Source organism: Antennarius striatus, chromosome 7 (genome assembly GCF_040054535.1).
Source record: "Antennarius striatus isolate MH-2024 chromosome 7, ASM4005453v1, whole genome shotgun sequence".
Taxonomy (NCBI): Eukaryota; Metazoa; Chordata; class Actinopteri; order Lophiiformes; family Antennariidae; genus Antennarius; species Antennarius striatus.
Window position 1 is genome coordinate 25,479,776 of NC_090782.1, and position 24,601 is coordinate 25,504,376.

Consider the following 24,601-nt stretch of genomic DNA (forward strand, 5'->3'; position numbering starts at 1 on the left):
GCCGGTCGAAGAATGCTTTCTGACCCTCCGGTTCACAAAAGTTTTCTGACCTGAGGGTCATTAAAATTTCTGACCCGCCGGTCGACAAAAGTTTTCTGACCCGCGGGTCAACAAAATTTCTGACCTGCCGGTTGACAAATTTTTCTGACCCGCCGGTCAACAAAATTTTTCTGACCCGCCGGTCAATAAAATTTCTGACCCGCCGGTCGACAAAATTTTACTGACCCGCCGGTCAAAAAAATTTTTGACCCGCCGGTCGACAAAATTTCTGACCCGCCGGTCGACAAAAGTTTTCTGACCCGCCGGTCAACAAAATTTTTCTGACCCGCCGGTCAACAAAATTTCTGACCCGGCGGTCAACAAAAGTTTTCTGACCCACAGACAACAAAATTTCTGACACGCCGGTCGACAAAATTTCTGACCTGCATGTGGACAAAATTTTTGTGACCCGCGGGTGAAAAAAATTTCTGACCCGCCGGTCGACACAGTTTCTGACCCGCCGGTCGAAGAAAGCTTTCTGACCTGCCGGTTCCCAAAAGTTTTCTGACCAGAGGGTCAACAAAATTTCTGACCCGCCGGTCGACAAAAGTTTTGTGACCCGCGGGTCAACAAAATTTCTGACCCGCCGGTTGACAAAAGTTTTCTGACCCGCCGGTCAACAAAATTTTTCTGACCCGCCGGTCAACAAAATTTCTGACCCGCCGGTCGACACAATTTTACTGACCCGCCGGTCAACAAAATTTTCTGACCCGCCGGTCAACAAAAGTTTTCTGACCCTCCGGTCTACAAAATTTTACTGACCCGCCGGTCAACAAAATTTTCTGACCCGCCGGTCAACAAAATTTTTCTGACCCGCGGTCAACAAAATTTCTGACCCGCTGGTCAACAAAATTTTCTGACCCGCCTGTCAAAAAAATTTTTCTGACCCGCCGGTAGTAAAAATCTTTCTGACCCGCGGGTCAACAAAATTTCTGACCCGCCGGTCGACAAAATTTCTGACCCGCCGGTCGACAAAAGTTTTCTGACCCGCCGGTCGACAAAAGTTTTCTGACCCGCCGATCGACAAAATTTTTCTGACCCGCGGGTCAACAAAATTTCTGACCCGCTGGTCGATAAAAGTTTTCTGAACCGCCGGTTCACAAAAGTTTTCTGACCCGCGGGTGAAAAAAATTTCTGACCCGCCGGTCGACAAAAGTTTTCTCACCCGCGGGTCAACAAAATTTCTGACCCGACGGTTGACAAAAGTTTTCTGACCCTCCGGTCTACAAAATTTTACTGACCCGCCGGTCAACAAAATTTTCTGACCCGCCGGTCAACAACATTTTTATGACCCACCGGTTAAAAAAAAAAAGTTAATTTCAACTTTCATGTCAGAAAAACACAAGATTTAATGTTGTTTTGAAACCCTGGTCTGAAAAAAAAAAAAATTTGACCCGCGGGTCAACAAAATTTATGACCCGCCGGTCGACAAAATTTCTGACCCGCCGGTCAACAAAATTTTACTGACCCGTGGGTAAACAAAATTTTTCTCACCCGCCGGTTAACAAAAGTTTCTGACCCGCCTGTCTGCAAAAAAATTTTTTCATTTCAACTTTCATGTCAGGAAAAAGGAAGATTTTATCAACTTTTGAAACCCTGGGGTGAAGAAAAAAAAAAAAAACCCGCTGGTCAACAAAATCTTTCTGACCCGCATGTCTGCGAAAAGAAATTTTCATTTCAACTTTCATGACAGAAAAAAAAAAGGATTTTTGAAGTTTTGAACCCCTGGTCTGAAAAAAAACATTATCTTGACCCACTGGTCAACAAAATTTTTCTTACCGGCCGGTCTAAAAAAAAATTTTCATTTCAAGTTTCATTTCAGAAAAAAAATTTTTTTTATTAAGTTTTGAAATCCTGGTCTGAAAAAAAAAAGAAAATTTGACCCGCCGGTCAACAACATTTTTCTGATCTGCCGGTCAACAAAATTTTTCTGACCCGCCCGTCTACAAAAAAAAAATTCATTTAAAGTTTTTTTTAGGATAAAATAAAATATTCTATGACGTGTTGAACCCCTGGTCCGAAGAAAAAAAAATTAATTTTACCCGCCGGTCAACAAAATTTTTCTAACCAGCCTGTCTAAAAAAAATTTTTGATTTCAACTTTCATGTCAGAAAAAAGAGTATTTTATGAAGTTTTGAACCCCTGGTTTGAAGAAAAAAAGTTTTTTTGACCCGCTTTTTAACAAATATTTTTTGTGTTCAATCCTCATGTAGGAATACAAAAGTAATTTATGAGCTTTTGAACCACAGTTGTGAAGAAAATTTTTTTATGTGGACTTACCCAGTCAACAAAATTTTTTTGACCTGCTTGTGAAGACATTTTTTTTCCAACCCTCATGTAGGAATACACAAGTAATTCATTACGTTTTTGTACCCCTGGATCTTAAGAAAAAAAATTATTTTGACCCGCCAGTCAACAAAATTTTTCTGACCCACCGGTCTGCAAAAATATTTTTTTGACCCGCCAGTCTACACATTTTTTTCATTTTCAATCTTCATGTAGGAATATGAAAGTTTTTTGTGAAGTTTTGAGCTCCTAGTCTGAAGAAAATTTTTTTATTTTGATTTGCCGGTCAAAAAACGTTTTTCCGACCCGCCAGTCTACAAATATTTTCTTTGACATGCCGGTCAACAAAAAAAAAAACTCAAAAAAATTCAAAATCGGTCAAAATTTGATCGATTAGAAAATTCCACCATTGCTGGAGCAGGTAATTGGAGGCCTGCGCACACATGTGGTTCATTACGGTAGTCACAGCCGTATGTAAAAGATATTCATGACAAGTATCGCAAGATCGTTACACATCTTCTCAATACCGTAGCTCCTCCAAAGTTTGCTCAAACTGAAAAATTCCAACACTGACATATAAATATTACTGTAATTTGAAACGGTACAGGTGAAACTTCGGCTTCGATGGAGGATGAGGGCGAAAATGAGGGGAACGCAAGCGAGGTAAAAATTGTGAGCAAACGAGTCGTGTGTTTCAACTACAAATATTTAGATAGCTTTACTTGTGAGTGTCTGTTTCATATCAATGTCGGGAAAACCATCAAGAACAATCGAACGGCTGTTCCACTTCATACCGGAGGACAGCCATTTGGAGGATGCTTCTTTTTTCCGCCTCTGCATATACTGTAGTTCTATTTCACACACTGAAAGTCCGACACTCAAAAAAATTACTGCTGATCATTTTAAAAATGTAGAAGTTCAAATTTCAAATGTCACAACAAAAATTCAATCTATTCTTATAAAAGCCATGGAAAAAAAACTCATTTTCTTCTTTTAGCTGCTGGTCTTCAGGTCTTCATAGGAAACGGGACCAAAGCTCTCAGACCATATTAACAAAATATATACGAACCGCTATTTTTAGCCACATCAGGGAGAGGGTTAACACTCTTCTTCTTCCATCCCACCCAAACAGGAAGTCTGCAAGTGGCTCAGAATCTTTCTGTGACGTGTTTTAGTGACTGGTCTCCAGTTTGGCTGATTCTTGAAGAAGTGGATAAAACAATAAAGAGCGTAAACACATGTTTGGATCTATTTCCATATTTCTTTAATGATTACAGGAGTTATTACATCCCCACATTAAAAAAGATGCACCAGGATAATAAAAAAGCACAAAATCATTCAAAATATTTTTATGACAAAAAACATGAATTTATAAAAGATAAGAATCAAAACATTTTTGCCTCAGCTGTGAACGTGTGCAGCGTTCAGCTTCCTTCATCATGACCAGGCTTCGAAAGATTCAACGTGAAAAGAAAAGCAGCTAAATAACATTTAAAACTAGTCTATGACTGAATTTCAAAATAAATCACTTTCCTTCATTAGATTCGATTTGAATATTCACAGATATAAAAGTATTTATATTTCTATAAATGTACACCTTCAGGAAACAACACAGATCTAAAAACCAGCAGACCGAGCCGCGCCGATCGTCTTCAAAATGCTTCCAGACATTCTGACTCCAACCTTCTGGTTTCTATTTGGTTTCTTTGGGCTCCAGATGAACCCGAGTCATTTATAATCGACCAGAAGGGCGGCGCTACTGAAACAGAAATTTAACAGGAAGAACCCACAGAAATAAAAAATAAAAAATGTAGTTTCCATTCAGGTATTTGTCTTTGTAATCTTTTTATCATGACACTCTCGGAGGTCTTGAAATATGGAAATGGGGGAGGGGGGACACACCTCTAGAGGTACAGAGTGGTATTACTTTACATCACTTTTTGTTGATATTCAAAAACTTTTCAAATTAAAAACCACATTTCTGACCACATCTCACAAACACATTTTTAGAGTAAAATCTGAGTACTAAAATAAAATGAGTGACTCTGAAATAATGTTCCAGTCCTGCTTCACATCCACTGCTTAGTTTCTCCTCTTCTGATGTTTTAGAAGAAATTTGACCCAAATTTAAAAATGATTCATGCAAATAGTTTTGGAACAGCAGAGATTAGTTTAGTCTGGAATCTAGAATTCATTCAAACACCAACGACCAACCGACCAATCCACAGGGACCAGTGCGACAGGAGGCGGAGCTCCTTTTTTTAGTTCTCGCCCGCCGTCTCCGTGCAGCTTCGAAACAAGAGGGTATCTTTTAGGGAGGGGTGACATGGAGGCTGGCAGACGGACCCAAACAAAGCCTCCTTTCTCAGACCGGGTCTGGACCCGCATTCAGTTCTTTCTGCCGGCGCACAGCTGGAGCGCAGAGGGATTCTGGGAATTATCTGCCCTTTTCTGAGGTTGGGGGAATTCCTGCGGGGACACAGCGGTCCCTGACGGGACGAGTCCGGGGTCGGCCAGCGGGTCGTTGGTTCTAACCCCGTTCAGACGCTTCCCAGTTCCGTTACGATGAGGAAAAGAAGCGAAAAGAGAAAAATAGAAGCGACTGTTTCTGTGTCGTCTCAGCACAAATGTAACCTTCAACCTGGAATCCAACGCACCCCCTCCACCCCCTGTCCACACACCATTCTTTCTGCTCCCATCCCTCCATCTGGGGGGGCACTCAGCTCTGAACGCTCACATCCGGGTGAACCGCTGGCTTAGACACGATTCAATTTTAGGAAATTCTCACATTTGATTAAAAGTTTTCTCGGCGCCAGGAGTGGAGTCGGATCTTCAGGACCGTTTTTAACAAAATAAAAAATGAGACATATTTTGAATGAGGACCCGAACTGAGTGCCCCCCCCTTTACCTACCCTCCCTATTCTGCCCCCCCATCCAGTCTTTACCTACCTTCATTATTCTGCCCCACCCCGTCATTCTGCACATCCTCAAAAGATTTTGCTGACACAGCACTAATGACTGGTTTAGTAGCTGCGGCCTAAACGCCAGCGTCCCTTTAAGTGACGTTACCATGGTAACACTGACGACCAATCAGACGAACCTTATTTTAAAACAAACTTATTCCGTTTTTCTTGTCCAGGCATTTCCCTCCAATCAGGAGGCTCCGTTCAGTCTGAAGGGACACGTGATGAACTCGTGTCCAGTGGGGACTTCCTGCTGGGACGAAGACTTCCTCTTCCTCTTCCTGGAAGAGCCGGTTCCTTTTCCTCTGGGGGGGGGCCTGGGTCGCTCCTCACTCAAACGACAGCAAGTCTGGGTGGGGCTCTGAGTCCTCGGGGGCCACTCCGGTCCCACAGGGGGCGCCGTTCCCGAGCGGAGCGTCCTCCCCCAGGCTGATGCGCTGGGGCGTTTTCCCGGCGCGGGGGGTGGAGGCCCGCCGGACGTCCTTCTGCCAGACGTCGTCGGGTGTGGCTGGGGGGTCTGGGGGGGGCGGGTTTTTGTTGATGAGGTCGGGGACGGACAGCTGGAAGGGAGGCTCCTCCTCTCCCCCCTCCCTACCCCCGTCCCCCCCCCCGTTGACCCCCGTCATCTTCTGGGGAGACACTTCCTGTTCGGCTGTTCCCGGTGGAACAGCCTCCTCTGACCGCCGCTCCTCCACCCCCTGCTGCTCCTCGCCGTCCCTCACCTCCTCCATGGACTCGAGGGGGGAGGCATCAGGAGACGGGGGGACGGTGGGGGGGTCGACAGGGTCCGGAGACGAGACAACCGGGTCGGACGAGATCATCATGTCCTGGGTGGTCTTCAGCGCTCGGGGGACGCGCTTCTTCCCGGAGGGGGGCGGCGGCTGGAGGCGGGGGAAGGAGTCGAAGGAGGGGAAGCGACTGGAGGGGGGGGGGGAGGAAAGAGGAAGAGCCTTAGTCCAGGTTTAGTAGTGATTAACAGCTGGAACATTTCAAACATGTTGTTGTCATGGCAACAAACAGGATGAACACACAGGTGTGGGGTCGGGTCATTGGTGTGGGGGGGCGTTTGTGTGAGGCTACCTGTCCGCAGCAGGTGGGTGGAGCTGGTCCACACAGCTCCAGGCCACGCCCACGTTTTTGTTGACCTCCGTCACCCCGATGTCCCCCAGGTGGGGGGGCTCCTTCCTCCTCAACAAGTCGTTGACCTGGGGGGGCGGACAAACATCAGCTCCATTGATGCAGTAATAGAGGAAATTGATCAATTATCAATAATTAGAGGGTTGAGGGGGAGGAGCGTCACCCTCCACAGAGAGCCTCCCTGACCCCCCCCTCTTTAAACACAGGTGGGAACTGTTCCACCCACCTTGGCGCCCACAGCTTTCCCCAGGTTGATGGCGTTCTTCAGCCTCTGCTGCCCCCCGCTGGACGGGGAGTCGACGGGGCCTGGATGGGGGGCGGCGCGTCGGGACGAGGGGGGGCCCGACCTGTACACCTGAGGACTCTGCTGCTGAGCCACCGAGTTCTCAAACATGCTCTGATCAACTGGACGGAAAAAAGAGAAGAAGACGCTCAGTTTGGGGAACCGATGCGCCACTTCCTGTTCCGGCAGGAAACTTCCTGTTCCGGCAGGAAACTTCCTGTTCCGGCAGGAAACTTCCTGTTGGGGCAGGAAACAGCGTGATGCTACGGGCTCAGGGTGCTTCATGAGGACCAATGAGTGTGACGGCGGCGCAGAAACACACAAAGAAATCAAACCCACTCTGGAACAAACACATGGATGTGACTTCCAGAATAAAACCACAAATAAAGGTTTAAACTTCAAAATAAAATAAAACAGCAACGCAAGACGATCAATAAAGAAGATTAAAAACAGGAAGTCAGGGACAAATTGTTGGTCATGCACGTAAAAAGTAGAAGCAACAAGAGAAAAGAAGGAAAAAGGACCAAAATGAGACGATGAGGGCGGAGTCAGACGATGAGGGCGGAGCCAGACGTCTCCAGCCGGTCTTACCTCGTGAAAGGAAACGTTTCTCGGGAGGCATTTAACGAGACACAAGGATCACATTCAGGTTATCTGACCTCTCAGAAACACATCGTCATCGTCTGCGAACAACAAACCGCTGAGTCACGTGTTCTCTGGGGGGACGAGGAGTCAGCGGAGGTAACGGCGCGGCGTTTGGATCAGCTGCCGCGTCGCAATCGTGACCTTCACTTCCATTTACACGCCAAAAAACCTCAGCGGACGCGACCGGAGCGGCGCATTAGTGAGGGGGGGGGGGGCAGAAATACGAGCCGGCGTCATGAATCAACACGAGGTGGGGGGTGATCACCGAACCTCAAGGAGACACGCAGACGGGCTTTTATTCTACAGACTGCACGCTCTTATTCTGAAGGGTCATCAAACTGCAGCAGTGATAGGAGGGTTAGCATCCTGTAGGATGGGGGGGTGACATTCTGCAGGATTGGGGGGTTAGCATCCTGTAGCATGGGGGGGTTAGCATCCTGGTTTAGCTTCTTCAAATGCTGCGCTGCAAAAATAACTTCATTTTCTGTAAAATAACGCTAGCATGCTGTTAGCTGGTTAGCATTGATTGCTAGCTCCTTTAGCGGTAAAGATAATTTATTCGAAGTTTTTCTTCATGGTCAGTGCCGATGCTACGTGAAAGTCGTGTCAATCGATGGCGACACACATCACGATACGTCCTGTGACCTCACGAGGTCACCGGTGCCCCCTCCCTGAAACCTGTAATGGGGAGGGAAGGGTTCATGAAGGACGGCGGGAAGGAAACTTCATGTTTAATTCAGAACAGGGAGCGCTGGTTTCGTAGGAAGTGCAGAAATGGCGCCAGTCGGCGTTTGGAGCGGCGCCCGGGCGTCTGGTCGGCTCATTTACACACCGACGCCGTTTATCATGACTATTTATGACTCGCCGACCCTGAAAGTCTGCGCTCCAAAGGAATGCAAATTTCTCCGGGCCAGCCAATAACAGGGCGTCACAACAAGTGTACCCACAATGCCTTGAGATGAATCTATCCCCGTGATGTGACGCACGCTGACGCACAAGGAGATGAAACGTTCCGTTTAAGTCCAGAAATGTAAGAGAGGAATCCTGGAACATCTTTAAAAACAGAATTTCACCTCTGTCACCTTCACAGCTCAGAGGAAGCTCCGCCTCCTGAGTGATGACATCAGTGTCTCCGCCTGTTCTGTCGCCAGGCGTGGCAGCAGAGCGTTCTGCCCCCCCCCAACAGCCCTACCAATAATGATGTCATTAAGAAGACACGCCCGTTTTGTGATCTGCCAATCATCTGTTAGTGGCCTCTCGGGGACCGCCTCCTTCGGCTCCGCCTCCTGCGGCGTCGTAATGAGCTCGTCTGTGATGTCATTCGCAAAGCATCAAACTGAGCTTTGTTCACCAGGGAGGGTTACACACACACACACACACACACACACACACACACACACACACACACACACACACACACACACACACACACACACACACACACACACACACACACACACACACACACACACACACACACACACACACACACACACACACACACACACACACCAGGACGTCACACTGGATCCGACGTCTGGAGGCCAGAGTCAGATTCATCCCGACCGAAGGGAACCGGAGCGTCTCCGTCTACAGATCGATCGATCAGGAATGCGACGCGCCCCCCCACGCTAACAGCCCCACCCAGACCCGCTAACTACCCCTGATGCACCGGCCCTCATTAAGAGTTGACTCCCATGAGGCCGAGGGTTCGGCGTCACATCAATGATTAATGCCCGTCGGTTCTGGTGGGGCTCCGTGAGGTTGGAGCGACGCGCCGCGTTTCAATCCTTCGCCAAGCGCCTGAGGTTGAGCCCTCATCCAACATCCGGTTGGATGTTGGATGAGGGCTCTCAAGTCTTAACTAAAGTCTGAACTTCATTTGCAAAGCTAACTCCTAACTTCTCCCGTTGTGCCCCGCCCTCCTCTGCCCCACAGGGTGACCTCAGGGTCGTAAACAGAGCCGGGGAGACGTGTTTGAATTTCAGATGCTCAAAAACATCGGTCAGCATCCCTCTCCTGGTTTGAGGAGATTGGGTAACCCCCCCGAGGTTACCCAATCACACGCTCCCATTTAGCCTCTGGGGTAGCTTTATTGGCAGGAATGATATTCAGTGAAACCTCTGAACGCGTCGGAATCTTCCATCGCGGCTAACGCTAACGCTATGACGCTCTGTTACAGAATTCAGAACACGGACGGACCCCCCTCCCCCACCTCCGACTGCTCAGCACCTCGGCTTCAAATTATCGTCAGGGCAACGCAAACAACAACAGATGCAAGACAGGAAGTCTAGAAAAAAAGCCAATCATGAAGGAGAAACATTTCCACCCTCTGATTACCACAGAAACAGACCACAATGCATTGCAGCCGCAGCACGATACATTCTAATTAAGGAGAACGAATGTCAGTTTTCTCAGCTGCTTTAATTATCACACAACACTGTTATGCTAATATCACCATTAGCCTCTGCACAAGTGCTGCATTTAAAAACACACGCGGAACAATCATCAGTATTCTCGGACAGGACTGACCGGCGGCGAGGAGGAAAACAACACTCAGAATTCAGCCAACGCAACGGATAGAAAACATCCTCATAAACTCTGGAATAAAAACATCGACTTCTCCGAGGATAACGAGGAGAAATAAACGTGACGACAGAAGGAAGTCAGCAGGTTATGGACACGCTGGAGCGTTACAGGCTCGTCCGTATCAAAGCCCTCGGATCAATAATTCATTCAGACGTTTGTCTGAACTCCCAGCTCGCCGTCAGAAACACGAGTACGAGGGGAAGCAGCCAGGAGGACGAGCAGCGGGAGCCTCGAACGCCCTCGTCTCATCGTGCTTTCATCAATCTGTCTGAGGCGTTTTGCTTAAACAACGTGGGATCGGAGGATCAGCAGGGAATCCACCGGAGACACATGATCTGATTGGATTCAGAGGCTCATTATGTGGTGATGAAATAATTAGCGGGGCAGCTAACGCGAGTGGCCACTGCCGTTCTGTCTGCTCCCACCAGAGGGTTTAAAGGGGGTTCCCACCAGAAACAGGAAGTCTTCCCTTCACAGAGAACACTGTCGACATGAAACAGCAAAGCGTTCCTTCGAGGGAATAAAATGGAACCACCAGTCCGTGTCCTTTCCCGTTCCGTTCTCGCTTTCCTCAGTGGAAACTGTTTGAATCTGATGTCGGCATTCATTCCTATTTTAAATCCAGCGTGAGTTTGTCAGCCTCCATTTGTCAGCGCGAATGCAAAGACACGCAAAGGGAGCAGCACGAAAAGGAAATTGGAAAAGACAAGGCAGGCTGACGGACAGATGTGGTCGAGACGGGCCTCTGAAGGGGTTCCTCGTTTCATCTGGAGCTCCACATGTTCCACATTATGGAGACACGACAAGCTTCCACACGACACGGCACCGCGGGATACCGCAGCAAAACACGTGGACGTCGACACGCAGCTCAAATCAAGTAAAGACGTGAGGCTGGATGACTTGGCGGACGCAAGACAAGAGCCGTTAGCACCTCCAGGTCACATGGGTGGCAAACTTTGGGTCATATTCGGTGATAAGTTCTGGATCGTGGTTGCAGATGTAATTCATCCACTGAATCTGTCCGTTTGGACAATCCATCGTAATTCAGGATCGTCAGTTGAAAGATAAGCACTACATTTTTAACCGGTTGTGGATCGATGGCAGACTTTACACACCCAAAGGTTGTAAAATGTCAGACGCTTTCCTGTACGAGGGGCGACTGAATTTCACGACCAACGTTTCTAATGTTAGACTTCGGGATGTCGGAGCTAACAGGCGTCTCACAGTATCTGAAGACTATTCTACTGGGAAAAGATGAAGGATCCAAATCAGGTGAATGGGGCGACTGACGGATGGGTTCAAGTCCTCTTCTGGATGACAGTTATCGCCGCTGAGACTCCTGGGCAGGGGCATTCATCTTGTTGATTCTCTCCTGCAGCTGTGTCTAGAGATCACTGTCGAAAAGTCCTGAAATGAGGGGGCGCTGTCCCAGGTGGTTTACACAAGAGACCCCAACCTCACCAGCAAGTCTCAAGAATTAGTCTTCCTAAGAAGACTTCAGCCGTTTCAGTTTTGGGCAGAGGAAAGGGGGCTACAAGTCGCTGAAGTGCCCCTGGATGCCTCCAAGGAGGTATTCCAGGCGTGTCCCAGTGGGGGCAGACCCCCAAGGTAGTCCCAGAATGCACCAGAGAGAATACATCAAGAGCCAGTGAGCCACCACTTTGGTCTCTTGTAGTTTTTGATAGCCGCCCCCCCTTAAATCAAGCTCTGCTTTCTGATTGGCCGTTCCAGTAAAGAACGAACACGTTTGGGCCGGCAGCATCAGGACCAGAGTGCGTGTTTGCATGTACGGCATCGATTGGCCGTCTCAAACGCTGGCATCCGTGTTTGGAGTGTGTTAAATCCCTGCAGGTGACGGACTGAGCCAGTAAAGAACTCTATTGATTCACGCCGCTCCCTCGCCGTCCGGGTAGTTAACCCCCGTTTGAAGCGACACGCGCTCGTGACGGGGAAATCAATAGGAGTCACCGAGGCGTGCTCCGCCCGCTCACACTTGTTGGCAAAGCAGCCCCCAGACGGCCGTGACGAGTCCCATCAGACAATTAATTACGGCTGAGACGAGACAGGAAACCCCAGGAAGACAAATGGAGACGCGGGTCAGACCAGAGTCAACAACTGAGCGTAAAGCACAGCGTCTGACAGCCGCCGGGAAAATGAGACGCTGATCAGGTGTTGAAGACCAACGACATGATGAATTAGACGGCAACATCCTGTGACGGGTAGGTCAGGGTACTCGGAGAGTAGTACCTGACACGTGCATTGCTTTGACCTTTCAGGGTAGGTCAAAGCAATGCACTAGCTTTGACCATAAATCAAAGCTAGTGCATAAACAGATCAAAAGATTAGCTTTGATCTACGATCTTACTCACAGTGGCCTTCTCCCTCGTCTTTCTATCTTATCCTGAGTGAACAAAAGTTAAAATTTGACCTTGAATTAAGTTTTCTCAAGGTCAATGTCATCATCTCATCTTCACCCCCTTTGCTGCCTGAGTCATGTGCTTTTTGTTTCATCTTTCTATCTGAACGGTTGTGAAGATATTTGGTGGACTAACTATCGGTCGGACGAAGACACCAACACTGTCATTACATCACCGCTTTGAAGCGGGGGGTAATTAGGACCAGAGGCTTTACTCCACAGGAGGGACACGGGAACTTTTCTACTGAGATGGTGAGCTGTGTTTTGGAGGTACTGGCTGTAGACGTCTGGGTTCTGTTGATTAGAACATTACTGTAGATCCAGTTTTCTATATAAGAGTCGGACCTCCATCCTTCGTGAGAGACACGTCTCTTCCAGCGGAATGATGGACGGACGACGCTCACAAAATGATTGCTTTCCATTTGTATTTGTGGACGATCTCAATCGGTTTGATGTATCGCTGCATTAATATCTTGTCAGAGTTTGACTGGTACATTTATTAGAGGACGGCTCCGGAATGTCACCCAAACACCTGAGTGAAGGGTTGTTACTACACACCAGCCCTTTAAAGCTGCTCTAATCCAACCAGACCTCCACATGGGAACGACTGACCTCCAGCATCACCGCCAAGGACAACCCCCCAGACGACACGCCGAGACTGGCTGATGAACGAAACCACATCAGGAGAGGTCTTCTGGTTAGCTTCCGAAGCCATGATAGTGAAACAAGATGCAGGAAAGGAGCTCCGACTAAACGTGGAGCTTTGAAATGACATCTGACACCCAAACATTTGTGGAAACACATTTTCATTTAGAAACTGTGATCTTAAATGTGCGATAAGTCCTGTCACAGTGGAATCTGAACATCTGTTCTGTTCTCTGACGGGTTGGGGTGACATCAAACCTCTGAACAATCCCTCAGAGGCATCTCTGCCTTCTATTTATATGCAGCACTTGTATTTAAATGCCTTCGACATGGAACTCATTTCCTGTTCTGCTCGGCCATCCGAAAGTTTAATTACACATCTGATAAAAGCATCATTCAAATCTGACTGTTATGTAAAGCGGAATGTAAAGACCTAAAATAGATAATGTTGACCCATCCACATGGTTCCTGGTTGATGGATTAAACCAGACACTGAGTGGACAGATGGAGGGATATCATCCTCTACCTCCACTCTGGATGGATGCTGTCAAATCTTGATGAGGAACAAACCGATTGAGTCGAGACATAAACAAAACGGTGTTCCTGTCAAGCCTCAGCCTCCTCCTCGTCAGACGCAGGGACGACCCAACGAGACAGATTCCCTCATTAAAGGTTAAATAACTCATGTTTAACAGCGTCCTATCAGCGTGTGTGTGATGCACGTCCTCCAGGTGGGCGCTCTGCATGAATCACACCGACGGAGGTCATTTCTCAACGCCTCCTGTGATGGAACGTCGTTATCTGAGTCACGAGACGGGGCGGCGTTTTTAAATTGATGATTTATTGAAACAGATCCGCATCTATTTCCATGATGACTGCATCAGCAGCTGATTGAATTAATGGGAAACCATTAGGAATTATCCATTTTCTAACTCAGTGACGTCCTAATAGGAAGCGCTACGTTAGCTTATAGCTTCAGGAAAACTAAACTGTCACTGCAACAGAAAGAATGGAAGCAGGAAGTCATATTTATATTCCAGGTGTTATAAATATTTGGTTCAACAGGAACCCTAAAATTAGTCTTGAAGATTTTTCTGTTTTAATTTTAATTAAATTTTAAATTTAATTTAAATTTAAGATTTAATTAAATTTCAATTTAAAATTATAATTTTTAATTGACAATTTTTTAATTAAAAAAACCAAAATTAAAAATTAAAAAAATCTTGTTTTAATTTTAATTAAATTTTGATTTGAAATTATTTAAAAAAAAATTTCAAATTCTAATTAAAAAATTAAACTAAACATAAAAGATTCCTCTGTTTTAATTTTAATTAAATTTTAATTTAAAATTCTAATTATTAATCTTACATTTTTTTTAACTGTAATTAAAAAAATTAAATAAAAAATTAAAATATTCTTTTGTTTTGTTGGATGTTAATGATGCGCGTTGGTGAAGTCGCTTCATTTGAACAAACTTCTTCTCCAGTAAACTAACTGAACGCCTGGTGTCTCTGTTTACCCCTGAATGCAAACAGCCTCACGCTGAGCGCCTGCGTGGGCGTTGGTTTACTGCTCGCCGCTTAATTGGATCGATCCCATCATCAGGCTGAAGTGAGCAGATTGAGAACTGGCAACACTCCCCTGTAAAGCGCCACCTCTGCCAAACAAAGGCATCGATACGACGGCGCTGGTGAACAGAATGAACACTTTAATACTGAATTGTGCTTGGAGGCCGTAACAAAGCTGGATGCACCCCAACAGGACCGGTTCTGGACGCTACAATAAAAACACAACAATAAAAAAAAAAGAAAAACAGGTCGCCCAACCGGGTTCAGGGTGGGACAGTTCAGCCGTTCCGTTGGATGAAGTTCGTACATCCTGTCAACGTCTTTGAGGAGACATCTCACCCCAAACGGAGACATAAAGTTCCCCCAGAGTCTCCTTCACCTCCAGACGACCGGTCTCTCCGGACCCAGTCCTGCCGCCCCCGCCAGCAGGACTGACAGCTCTGCCGCCAACCCCCCCCAGCCGACAGTCGCCCCTGAACTAACCTTAACGCCGACACCTGTGTGATTAAGACTCAACATTTCAATCTGCTGGGAAAGACTTTTAAGGTAAACTCCCTGATTTAGTTCAAGAGAATCCCAAATTAAAATTCAGGAAAGGACAGGAAGTGTGTGTGTGTGTGTGTGTGTGTGTGTGTGTGTGTGTGTGTGTGTGTGTGTGTGTGAGACACGGATGAGTCTGTGTGTGTCGTCAATAACAAAGGTAGAGAGGAAACAGGAAAGGGCTTTAGGTGCGTACGTGTGCAGGTCTGACAAACGGGGGGGGTCGGTTTAGTGACTTCACCGCAGAGAAAACGTCTTTTGTGTTTCATGAAACTAAACAGATGAAAACAAATCGGACATTTAAACACCAGGGGAAGTAAAACCGATCAATACGCTGCGTTCCCGATGTCGTTTCAACGTTCACAGAAAATTAAACATCATGTGGAGAAAAAAACGTCATTTTTTCAGAACAATATCGATTTTCTGAGCCGTGAATGCATGAACCAATCAGAGCGCAGTGTGTGTGTGTGTGTGTGTGTGTGTGTGTGTGTGTGTGTGTGTGTGTGTGTGTGTGTGCTGGAGGTCAGTTCTCAGAGGTTTGTGACGTCAGTCGTCATGACTAACTGGTGGTTGTGGGGTTTTGTCGGGCTAGCGGTTAGCGCTACACGGCTATCTCGTCCCCCAGACAGTCGGGGGTCCCCCCCCTGTTGAAGACACTCAGCAGCCTGAGGGTCTCCACGTCCCCCCCCCAGCCGAACACCTCCATGTCCTCCTCCTCCTCCTCCTCCTCCTCCTCCTCCTCCTCTTCGCTGTCGTCTGAGTTCGACTCGTACTCCGAGGCGATTCCCGACTCGCGGAACCCGTTGAAGTCCAGGGGGGAGACCTGCGGCGCCTCCTGGTGGTCGCCGCCCGGCGTCGCCTCCAGCAGCAGGGGGGGCGACGGGAGTCGAGGAGGAGGGGGGGGACCCGGGAGGAAACGGAAACAGTCCAGTTTGAGCAGATGCGGGTCCCTACCTAGGGGGCTTCCCACGGTGCCGTTGGGGGGGCAGAAGACGTTGCTGTTGGCGTCGGCGGCGGGCAGGTTGATGATGGACACCTCCGGTTTGGGCGTGGTGGGGTCGCAGATCACCGAGGGCACCGTGGAGCGGAAGGTGATCTCCAGCAGACTGTCCTGGGATCCCACTGCAGGGGGGGGGGGGGGGGGTGATGGTTCAGGTGGGGGCAAAACACAAGCAATCAATTCATCCGCCTGGATTCAATCCAGTAAAACGGGGGTGGGGGCAGAAAAATCTACCAGAACCAATCAGTCGATGCTTCGGTCGTGATGAAGACTCGTTTCAGAGCGTTTCATCAGATGGGGGGGGTTCGAGCAACGAGAACACGCCAGGAGATTAAGGAGCGAGACCAGCATGGATTAAAAGATTAGAACCCCCAACGGACACAGAGACCGGCGGCCCCCAACCTGTCCTGTCCCACCCACCGGTTTAACAGACCTTCATCTGCTGGACGACCGTCACCGACTGCAGTCTGACGTCAACAGACCATAAAGACCTTCATTCATGAATTAACAACCAACACCTCCAAACCTAATTAGTGACCCCTCGTTCCTCGTGGTTAACGCGTTCCAGGAACCACACGCAGATAACGAATCCACGATCCAGTGACGAACTATTTACCTTCTTATTTACGGTAACTTAAAGGTTTCTGAACCCCCCCATCCTGATATTAAACCACCTTCTATGTGTATTACCTTTAAAACACTCTGACAGACTGTTTAAAGCACTTTGGAACGTAGTGCACTTCCTGATGCCGTCAGCCAATAGAATGCGTGTACGGTGTCACGTGACTGCCAACCAAAAATCCCCGATGAGGTGAAGTTATCAGGGTTGGGGTTAAATACTGTATCTATTTTAGAACTAAAACCCTTTTTAAAAATAAATAATTCTAATAAAAACTGGATTCCACTGACTGATGAGGTTTATTTTGAAATTTAGCAACTTCCAATCAATTGATCACCTGATCATTTCTATATCAAAGGATGAACAAGTCAATCAATAATAATAATACTAATAATATTGAACCAGTGGAACCTGACCTGGGTTCTCTGCACCAGTCGGTCCGTCTCCCGGTTCCTCTCACACAGCTGCCGTCAACTCGCTGAGCGGCTGCTTTCAGACTGGATTAAATAATCCTGTGAGCGTTCTGAGGCTGGTTTCTCTGACCCCCCCCCTTCAGCCGAGCGTGTTTTGGTGATCAAACAATGCGCCGCGCTCAGACCTCCTGCACGGGACCCCGCCCCCGCCGCGCGTCTGCAGCTCGACACACATCAGTCGGCCCGGATTTGTTCTGCAAAGACTCTGAATGTGAAATCGACTTTTCTCCCAGGGTGCATTTCAATGTGGAGCCGGAAAACCACAGAAACAAGAAACCAATGAGAGCTGCAGGTCGTCTGTGTGACGATCATCCGTCAGCCGCGTTAAAATGAAGCTGTCATGACTCCACTAATAGTCGTCCTCTTTATCTGCCTGATTAAAATGTGGAATGTCCTCCAAACATCTCGTTTCTCGTGGTTTTCTCAGGACTCCAACCAGAAGCCGTGACCTTCTGAACCCCCTATAGGAGGGGCTTCCTGTCAGAGGTTCACCTGCTGCTGGTTGGACGACCTCTGACCTGTCAGCTGGTGATGTACTCACTGGAGGCGGGGCCGGACATCTTGGTCTCCAGCTCCTGGATCTGCTTGACCAGCAGGGAGATGTGCTGCAGCAGGTCTTTGTTCTGCAGCAGCAGCTGGTGGACGCGCGCCTGAGCCTCCAGCCGCGCCGTGGCCTCGGCGCTCAGCTGGTCCTTCAACAGGTGCACCTGCAACAGGAAGGGGCGGGGCAACACGGGGACGGCTGGTCAGACAGGGGTGAACACCTCACAAACGTGTCTAATATCAGCACCTGAATGGATCACTACTCTGGAGATGAGATGTGCTGACTCAGCTGCGCTGTTAAACTGCTGACTCAGCAATCAGGGCTGCAGAGAAAACCTTCACACAGTTTTCCCAGGAAGCTGATAAATTGATCGGTGGCGATCAGTCGGCGAGGTCATTAAAGCCAGAGACGTTCTTCCTGTTTCAGAACCACGTCCAGATGAGACCGGTTCAGTTCTGGTTCTGATCCAGACCCAGTTTGTGTCAGACGTTTGGCTCCGATAGAAGAACGTCTCACAACGAGGCCACAAATCTCACGTCAAATCGAGATTCTTCTCCTGACTTCTGTTTCGTTTTGTGGAAATAAAGTAAAATCACCGTAAACATCCCATCATGTTCCTGTTTTATGATCCTTTATGGACAGAAAAATGATGTATTAATGGAGAACACTGGCAGGAGGCCTTCAGCTCTTTACAAATATCCTTTAGACCAGCGGTCTCCAACCTTTTCTCCTCCACGGACCGGTTTCATCTCAGACAGTATTTAACGGTACCGGTCCGCGGCCCGGGGGTTGGGGACCACTGCTTTAGACCACATGTGTCAAAGTCAAGGCCCAAGGGCCACAAGTGGCCCTTTGAGGGTGGCTGTGATGCTGATGTGGCCCCCAGTGAAGATGACTTTGACACTCCTGGATTAGAAGCTAAGCAGCGGGAGGTCAGAGGTCAGTTGGTGGAGAACCCTTCAACCCCCAGGAGACGTGGAACGCCGCTGCCTTGATCCACCATTAGCATGTTTCAGTTGAACGCTAACGAAGAGGCGCTCCGCCGTAACGGCTTCTCGAGGGCGTCTTCACAGACGTCCTTCACGCGTCTAAAGGAGCAGCAGGATGTTGTTACCGTGGCAGCGTGGAGGCTCGTGACGTCAGCGCATGAAAGGGCAAACGGAGGCGGCGCTGGAACGCTAAACCAAGGCCGCGGCGTTCTGCAGCGCTACGGGAGAAAAAAAGTCCTCCAGTGATTGTTCATCCACGCGTCGACACATCGGGTTCTTCTGCTCAGGTTTTCACTGGAAACCTTCATCAGAACTAAATGTTCTGGCTTCAAATGAAGCGACAGAAGAGGTGTCTTTCTGTCCTCAAACGGATTTTCGCTGGATTATGAATAAATTCTGAAAGGAACTCGATCACTGTTTTCACCCAGGAGGTCATTTTATCTTCTGTCTCTGATGGAGGCGTCTCTGTATTCTCATGAAATTTAGGATCAGAAAATTGACGACTGATTGAAATCTTTGACTGAACAATGTCGGCCATCAGCTCCCAGGAAAGGAAACCCGTTTTGTCATATTTCATCATTTCCTCCTCCTTCTTCCCCCTTTCCTGTTTTACACATTAGAGCTGTGCAGAGGATCTTACTCATTTACATCCGTCCTCCTTCCACTTAGCGACAAAAAGAAGCTGGAAGGTTTCATTCCTACAAAGTTAATCCTACAAAAAACTTCTTCCTGTACAGGAACTGTCGTCAGGTCCAGAAGGAACCAGGATGGATGGAAATGTGTGAGACGAGGGGAAAGCCTGGTGCCTCAGGGGTTCTCCTGGTCTGGAGCTCATTCAGGGTCACTACAGATAAAGCCATGAACCCCCCCCCCCCAAAAAAAAGTAATAAAAAGTTAAATGTTTTAATTTTAAATAAAATAAATATCAAATAAAAAATTAAAACATTTAAAATATTAAATAAAAAAAATGAAAATGAAGCCAAGGTGCTGAACATGACAATGTCCTTCATAGAGCAGGAGATGAGAACAACAAGAACAAACCCTGAAAACAGTCGAGGTGAAATCTGCACCTAAACGAGGATCCAATTAAAAAGCTGCTCCGCTTCTGTTCCCGCGGAGACGAACCTGCTCCTCCTCTGGTTCCTGTTTTTATCTGAGTGTCGAGAAAATTGAAGGAGCTTCAAGCGAGTCAAACGAATCCGTTCAGCTCTAATTAGGTGGCCCAAACCCCCCCCTGCTTTACCACCTGCTTTGTTCACAGCAGAAAAGTGCTTGAGGACAATTTCCTCTCCTGAACTCCTGACATTCCCGCTCGCGTTGCGTTCCTCACCTGAACCTGAGCGGAGGAGCGACCGTCGTGACAAAACCACCACAGTAAAACCCTCTGATGTGAGACGCGCCGCTCCTCGGATTAGCCTCTGATGTTCAGCGGTTCAAACGATAGCAGCTTCCTTTCAGACGCAATGGAACGGGAGCGAGTCCACGGGGTCGGATGTTCTCCTCACACGGGATTAGCATCATCCAATCCCGGCCCACGCCAGGTCGCTTTGATGTCGGAGCGTTTGAAAGGCGTCCAATAGCGATGGAGGGAAACCAGTGCTGGCGCCGTGACGAGGAGCAGAGGCCCGGTGAGGGTTAATAATAATCAGGAAGGAAAGGAGAAGAAAAGATGGAGGACACCTCAGGGTCTCTCCATCATCCACTTCCTGTTTCCACCTCCACCCGCGGTGGACTTCAGGTTCCACACAGGAACCAGCCGGAGCCGCTGCTGTTCTACCCACTTTGGACTGCAGTAGAGCAGCAGCGGAGCAGCGGTTTCCATAGAAACCTCGACTTAAGGTCACCCCTGCTCTGGTTATGGTAATGGGATGCCCGGGCGGTGGGGGTGTAACGTCTCACCTGAGCCACGGCCACCTGCGTCTGCTGCTGCTGCTGCTGGAGCTGCTGCTGCAGGAGCTGCATCTGGTGGTGCACCGACAGGGGGGCGCCTGGGGGCAGCACGCCCAACGCCGGCAGCAGCATCCTGGGGCTGGACATCAGCAGGGACGGCCCCCCCTCCAGAGGCTGGAAGCAGGGAGAGGAGAGAGACGGCAGGTTAGAGGAGTACAGTGGAACCTCAGATTATAATACAGTAGAACCTCAGATTATATTATAGTAGAACCTCAGATTATAATACAGTAGAACCTCATATTATAATACAGTAGAACCTCAGATTATAATACAGTAGAACCTCCAATAGAACCTCAGATTATAATACAGTAGAACCTCAGATTATAATACAGTAGAACCTCCAATAGAACCTCAGATTATAATACAGCAGAACCTCAGATTATAATACAGTAGAACCTCAGATTATAATACAGTAGAACCTCAGATTATAATACAGTAGAACCTCAGATTATAATACAGTAGAACCTCCAATAGAACCTCAGATTATAATACAGTAGAACCTCCAATAGAACCTCAGATAGAAACACAGTAGATTATAACAGTTACATAAACAATGATAAAGAATCCACCAACACGTAAAGAACGAGATCCGCTCTCCCTGATGTATCCATCCACCAACACGTGGTACTCATGACTCGTTGGCGTGCTTCAAATGTCTTAAACGCAGCTCTGTCGTCATGACGACTGACTCCAGCTCTGCTGCTGGATGTAAACACCTGGATCTTCAGAAGATAACATTTCTGGAACACTTATGAGTAATTTTCCAGGGGCTTGAAAGTAGAGGCCCCTAACGGGTTTGAAAACGGTTACATTTACAACTTCAGTTTTAAAACTTAAACCTGAGTTTCACAAACAATCCATAAAATCCCTGAAGACAAAAAAATGATAATTAACCGCAAGCAGGACAGAAACGGCATCAACAACACGCCGTGGAGAACGAGTCGCCATCACAGCCAGAATGAATCTGAATGCAGAAACGCTGATGAGTTCCACCGCGTGGAACCACCAGCTCCCAAACGCTCCACTCCAACGGTCATGAGCGCCGGGGCGCGTTCACCCGCCGCCATCAGGCAGCTCTATCGTCCCCCAGCGCTGGCAAGAGGACACACACTCCTCCTCACCGACACACACTCCTCCTCACCGACACACACTCCTCCTCACCGACACACACTCCTCCTCACCGACACACACTCCTCCTCACCAACACACACTCGAAACAAAATTTGTCTCGCTATGCAGATAAGGGGAAGAAAACGCCGCAGTTGTTTTGAAGAATCACGTATTCTGACCCAGTAGCATCCCAATGAGGACGGGTACACACACACACACACACAGACACACACACAGACACACACACACACACACACACACACACACACACAGACACACACAGACACACAGACACACAGACACACACACACACACAGACACACACACACACACACACACACACACACACACACAGACACACACAGACACACACACAGACACACACACACACACACACCCTGGTGTCAACGGTAATCCCTTTCTGAATGACCCACCACGTAGGGTTCCACACAAAGCGAGAGGACAACCTCCCGTCAGTCCCTGTGGAGCATCTGGTGAAGGAGTTTCCATCACATGTGAGGAAAACGACCCCCCCAGCCAGAACCAGAAACACTCCTGTGATACAGCGAAGCACACTGGAGCTACGAAACATGGAGGTGCATTATGGGATGTCCCTCCTCTTCCAACTGGACTAGAACCCACACCTGACAGGTGTGTGACCGACGGCCGGTGGGAGACGGACCTTTTAGGGTAATGAGAGGAATTTATGCCGGTTGACAAGTTTAATGCCATCCCATAATGAGCTGCTGTGTGGAAAACTCCAGCTGATGGACCTGTTAGTTCACCTACTCCTGGAGCACGTCCATAAAAGAGACGACTCGTTCCCGTGTCCCACAGACCGCCTGGAACACGCTAACAAAGACTGACTGAAACAGCGTGGAGAGAGTTAGCCTCTTGTGACTGACGTGTGTCACCTTAGGTCGACCTGGAATTACATCACCGCCCTTCAGCCAATCACAGCCCAGAAGACTGAAACAGCAGAATATCCTCAGGAGCTGCTCCATACCCGATGATCACGCAAAAAAACCGTTAGAGGAGGAAATGTGGACGTCAGGGACGTTTAATCAGGGGGGGGAATACCAAGCAAATGGACTCGTCAAAAACACCCCCGATGTGAAGAGACGAGTGGTGTTTCTGAGCTGGGGGAGGAGATTCCATCCACACACCGGGATGAACGCGGTGTGTGAGCCTCACACACTGGGCTGAACGCGGTGTGTGAGGCTCACACACTGGGCTGAACGCGGTGTGTGAGCCTCACACACACCAACGGGCTTTCAGGCTCTGTGTTCGCCGCTGACTGTCAGGAGCACCAACAATCCATCCAGTGTTTACCACAGCCAGGACCAATTACAGGGGGGGGCAGAGGAGGCCATTCAGAGTCAGGGGGTGAATTACTCAGGGGGGGTGGGAGAAACGCTCCACCGCTAACATTCCTGAAGATAACTGCTGGAGCGGAGCCGCCGCGGGGGGGGGGGCCCAGGCGCTAATGTGAGCCGTTAGCCGGAGCCTCCGTCTATCGTTTGGCCCTTCATTACACCCCCCACCCCCACCCCCCAGGCAGGAACAGCACCGGGGCAACAAGAAGGGTGGCAAATGTGCAAAAGAATGGAAACTTATGATGTACGATGTGGAATAGAGGAAGTCTTCACTTCTGCCCCTCCAGATGTGGATACACCAGCTGTTACCCCCTCACACCTCCTGATACCCCCCCCCCCACACAGGTCAACAGCAACCTGAAGGTGGCGCCATCCATTCTAAAAGACACCACTGTCTGTGAAAGCAAACCCACTGCCATGCTAAGCTATCCAAACCACGACTGCTTCTCCACCGGTGCTGCCCCCCAGTGGCTGGAGGCTGCGCAGCAGCAGAGTCAGTCTTTAGACTTTAACGGTTAATTCCCTTCCTAGTGGAAAACCGACTCTGTGGTGAAGTAAAATAAAACAGACATTAAATTTTAAGAGCATCACATGATTGCGTCCATAAAAAGTTTTATCATCACCAACAAACAGACCCATCCTCAGGTTTACAGCCTTCCCTCAAGCCTCATATTTGATTCAGGAAAACAAACAAAACATTTTAAACGGAACCTTTTCCTGTCAGACTAACGTCATCTGGGGACGCGCTGCCGTGTTTTCAGTCCCTGATATCATCAAATATTATCAGTCAGACGCTCCATGAATAAATGCTGATGTTCCTGCTGAAGACAAACGTCTTTCTGCAGCTCTGATAAAGGAGGACAAACCGAGGAGCTCTGAACGGGGGCCTCAGGATCACCTCAATCTTCAAGCTTCGCCGCCGTGATTCAGGATGATATGAGGCGTGAACGTGGACTAACAGAGCAGGAAGTGGAGCCAGAGCGACAGGAAGAGACAGGAGAGCGTTTTCCTTCAGACGCCCTGGACCAAAGCGGAGTTTGGTGTCAACGCGTCCAAAGGGTCAGACCCGTCTCTAAACGCTCGTCCCTCCACCCCCCCTAAAGGATGCTCCTCTCTGAAGGACGCGTCCCGGTCCGACCTCGTGAGCGCCGAGCCCCAGGTGGACCGATGTTCACTCCCAGAATCCTCTGGGGCGATTTGAGCGCAGGGGATTCGTCAGTCTAATGGGAGCTGACAGGAAGAGAATGAACTTTGACCCTCGCAGGCTGATTTCGCTTTCATGAGGATCCCTGAAGTGATCAAATTCCTCTGCTCTGGAAACACACACTGTAGGCGCCTCACACACACACACACACGGCTCTGAGCGCCTCACACACACACACACACACACACACACACACACACGGCTCTGAGCGCCTCACACACACAC

The 24,601-nt window shown here is 48.6% G+C and overlaps 1 protein-coding gene across 3 annotated transcripts in view; it reads right to left on the reverse strand.

Moving 5' to 3' along the window:
• Nucleotides 1–3,578: 3,578 nt before the first annotated feature.
• nos1apa (nitric oxide synthase 1 (neuronal) adaptor protein a) overlaps nucleotides 3,579–24,601 on the reverse strand; it is a 74,297-nt gene continuing 53,274 nt past the window's right edge. For all 3 annotated transcript variants that reach the window (XM_068319799.1, XM_068319797.1, XM_068319800.1), the window contains 6 exons: nucleotides 20,636–20,800; nucleotides 17,745–17,910; nucleotides 16,066–16,233; nucleotides 6,652–6,830; nucleotides 6,369–6,493; nucleotides 3,579–6,206 (listed from right to left, as the gene is read on the reverse strand). In XM_068319799.1, the coding sequence (XP_068175900.1) occupies nucleotides 5,618–6,206; nucleotides 6,369–6,493; nucleotides 6,652–6,830; nucleotides 16,066–16,233; nucleotides 17,745–17,910; nucleotides 20,636–20,800 (1,392 nt within the window). In that variant the 3' untranslated portion in view covers nucleotides 3,579–5,617. The remainder of the gene's footprint in view (nucleotides 6,207–6,368; nucleotides 6,494–6,651; nucleotides 6,831–16,065; nucleotides 16,234–17,744; nucleotides 17,911–20,635; nucleotides 20,801–24,601) is intronic.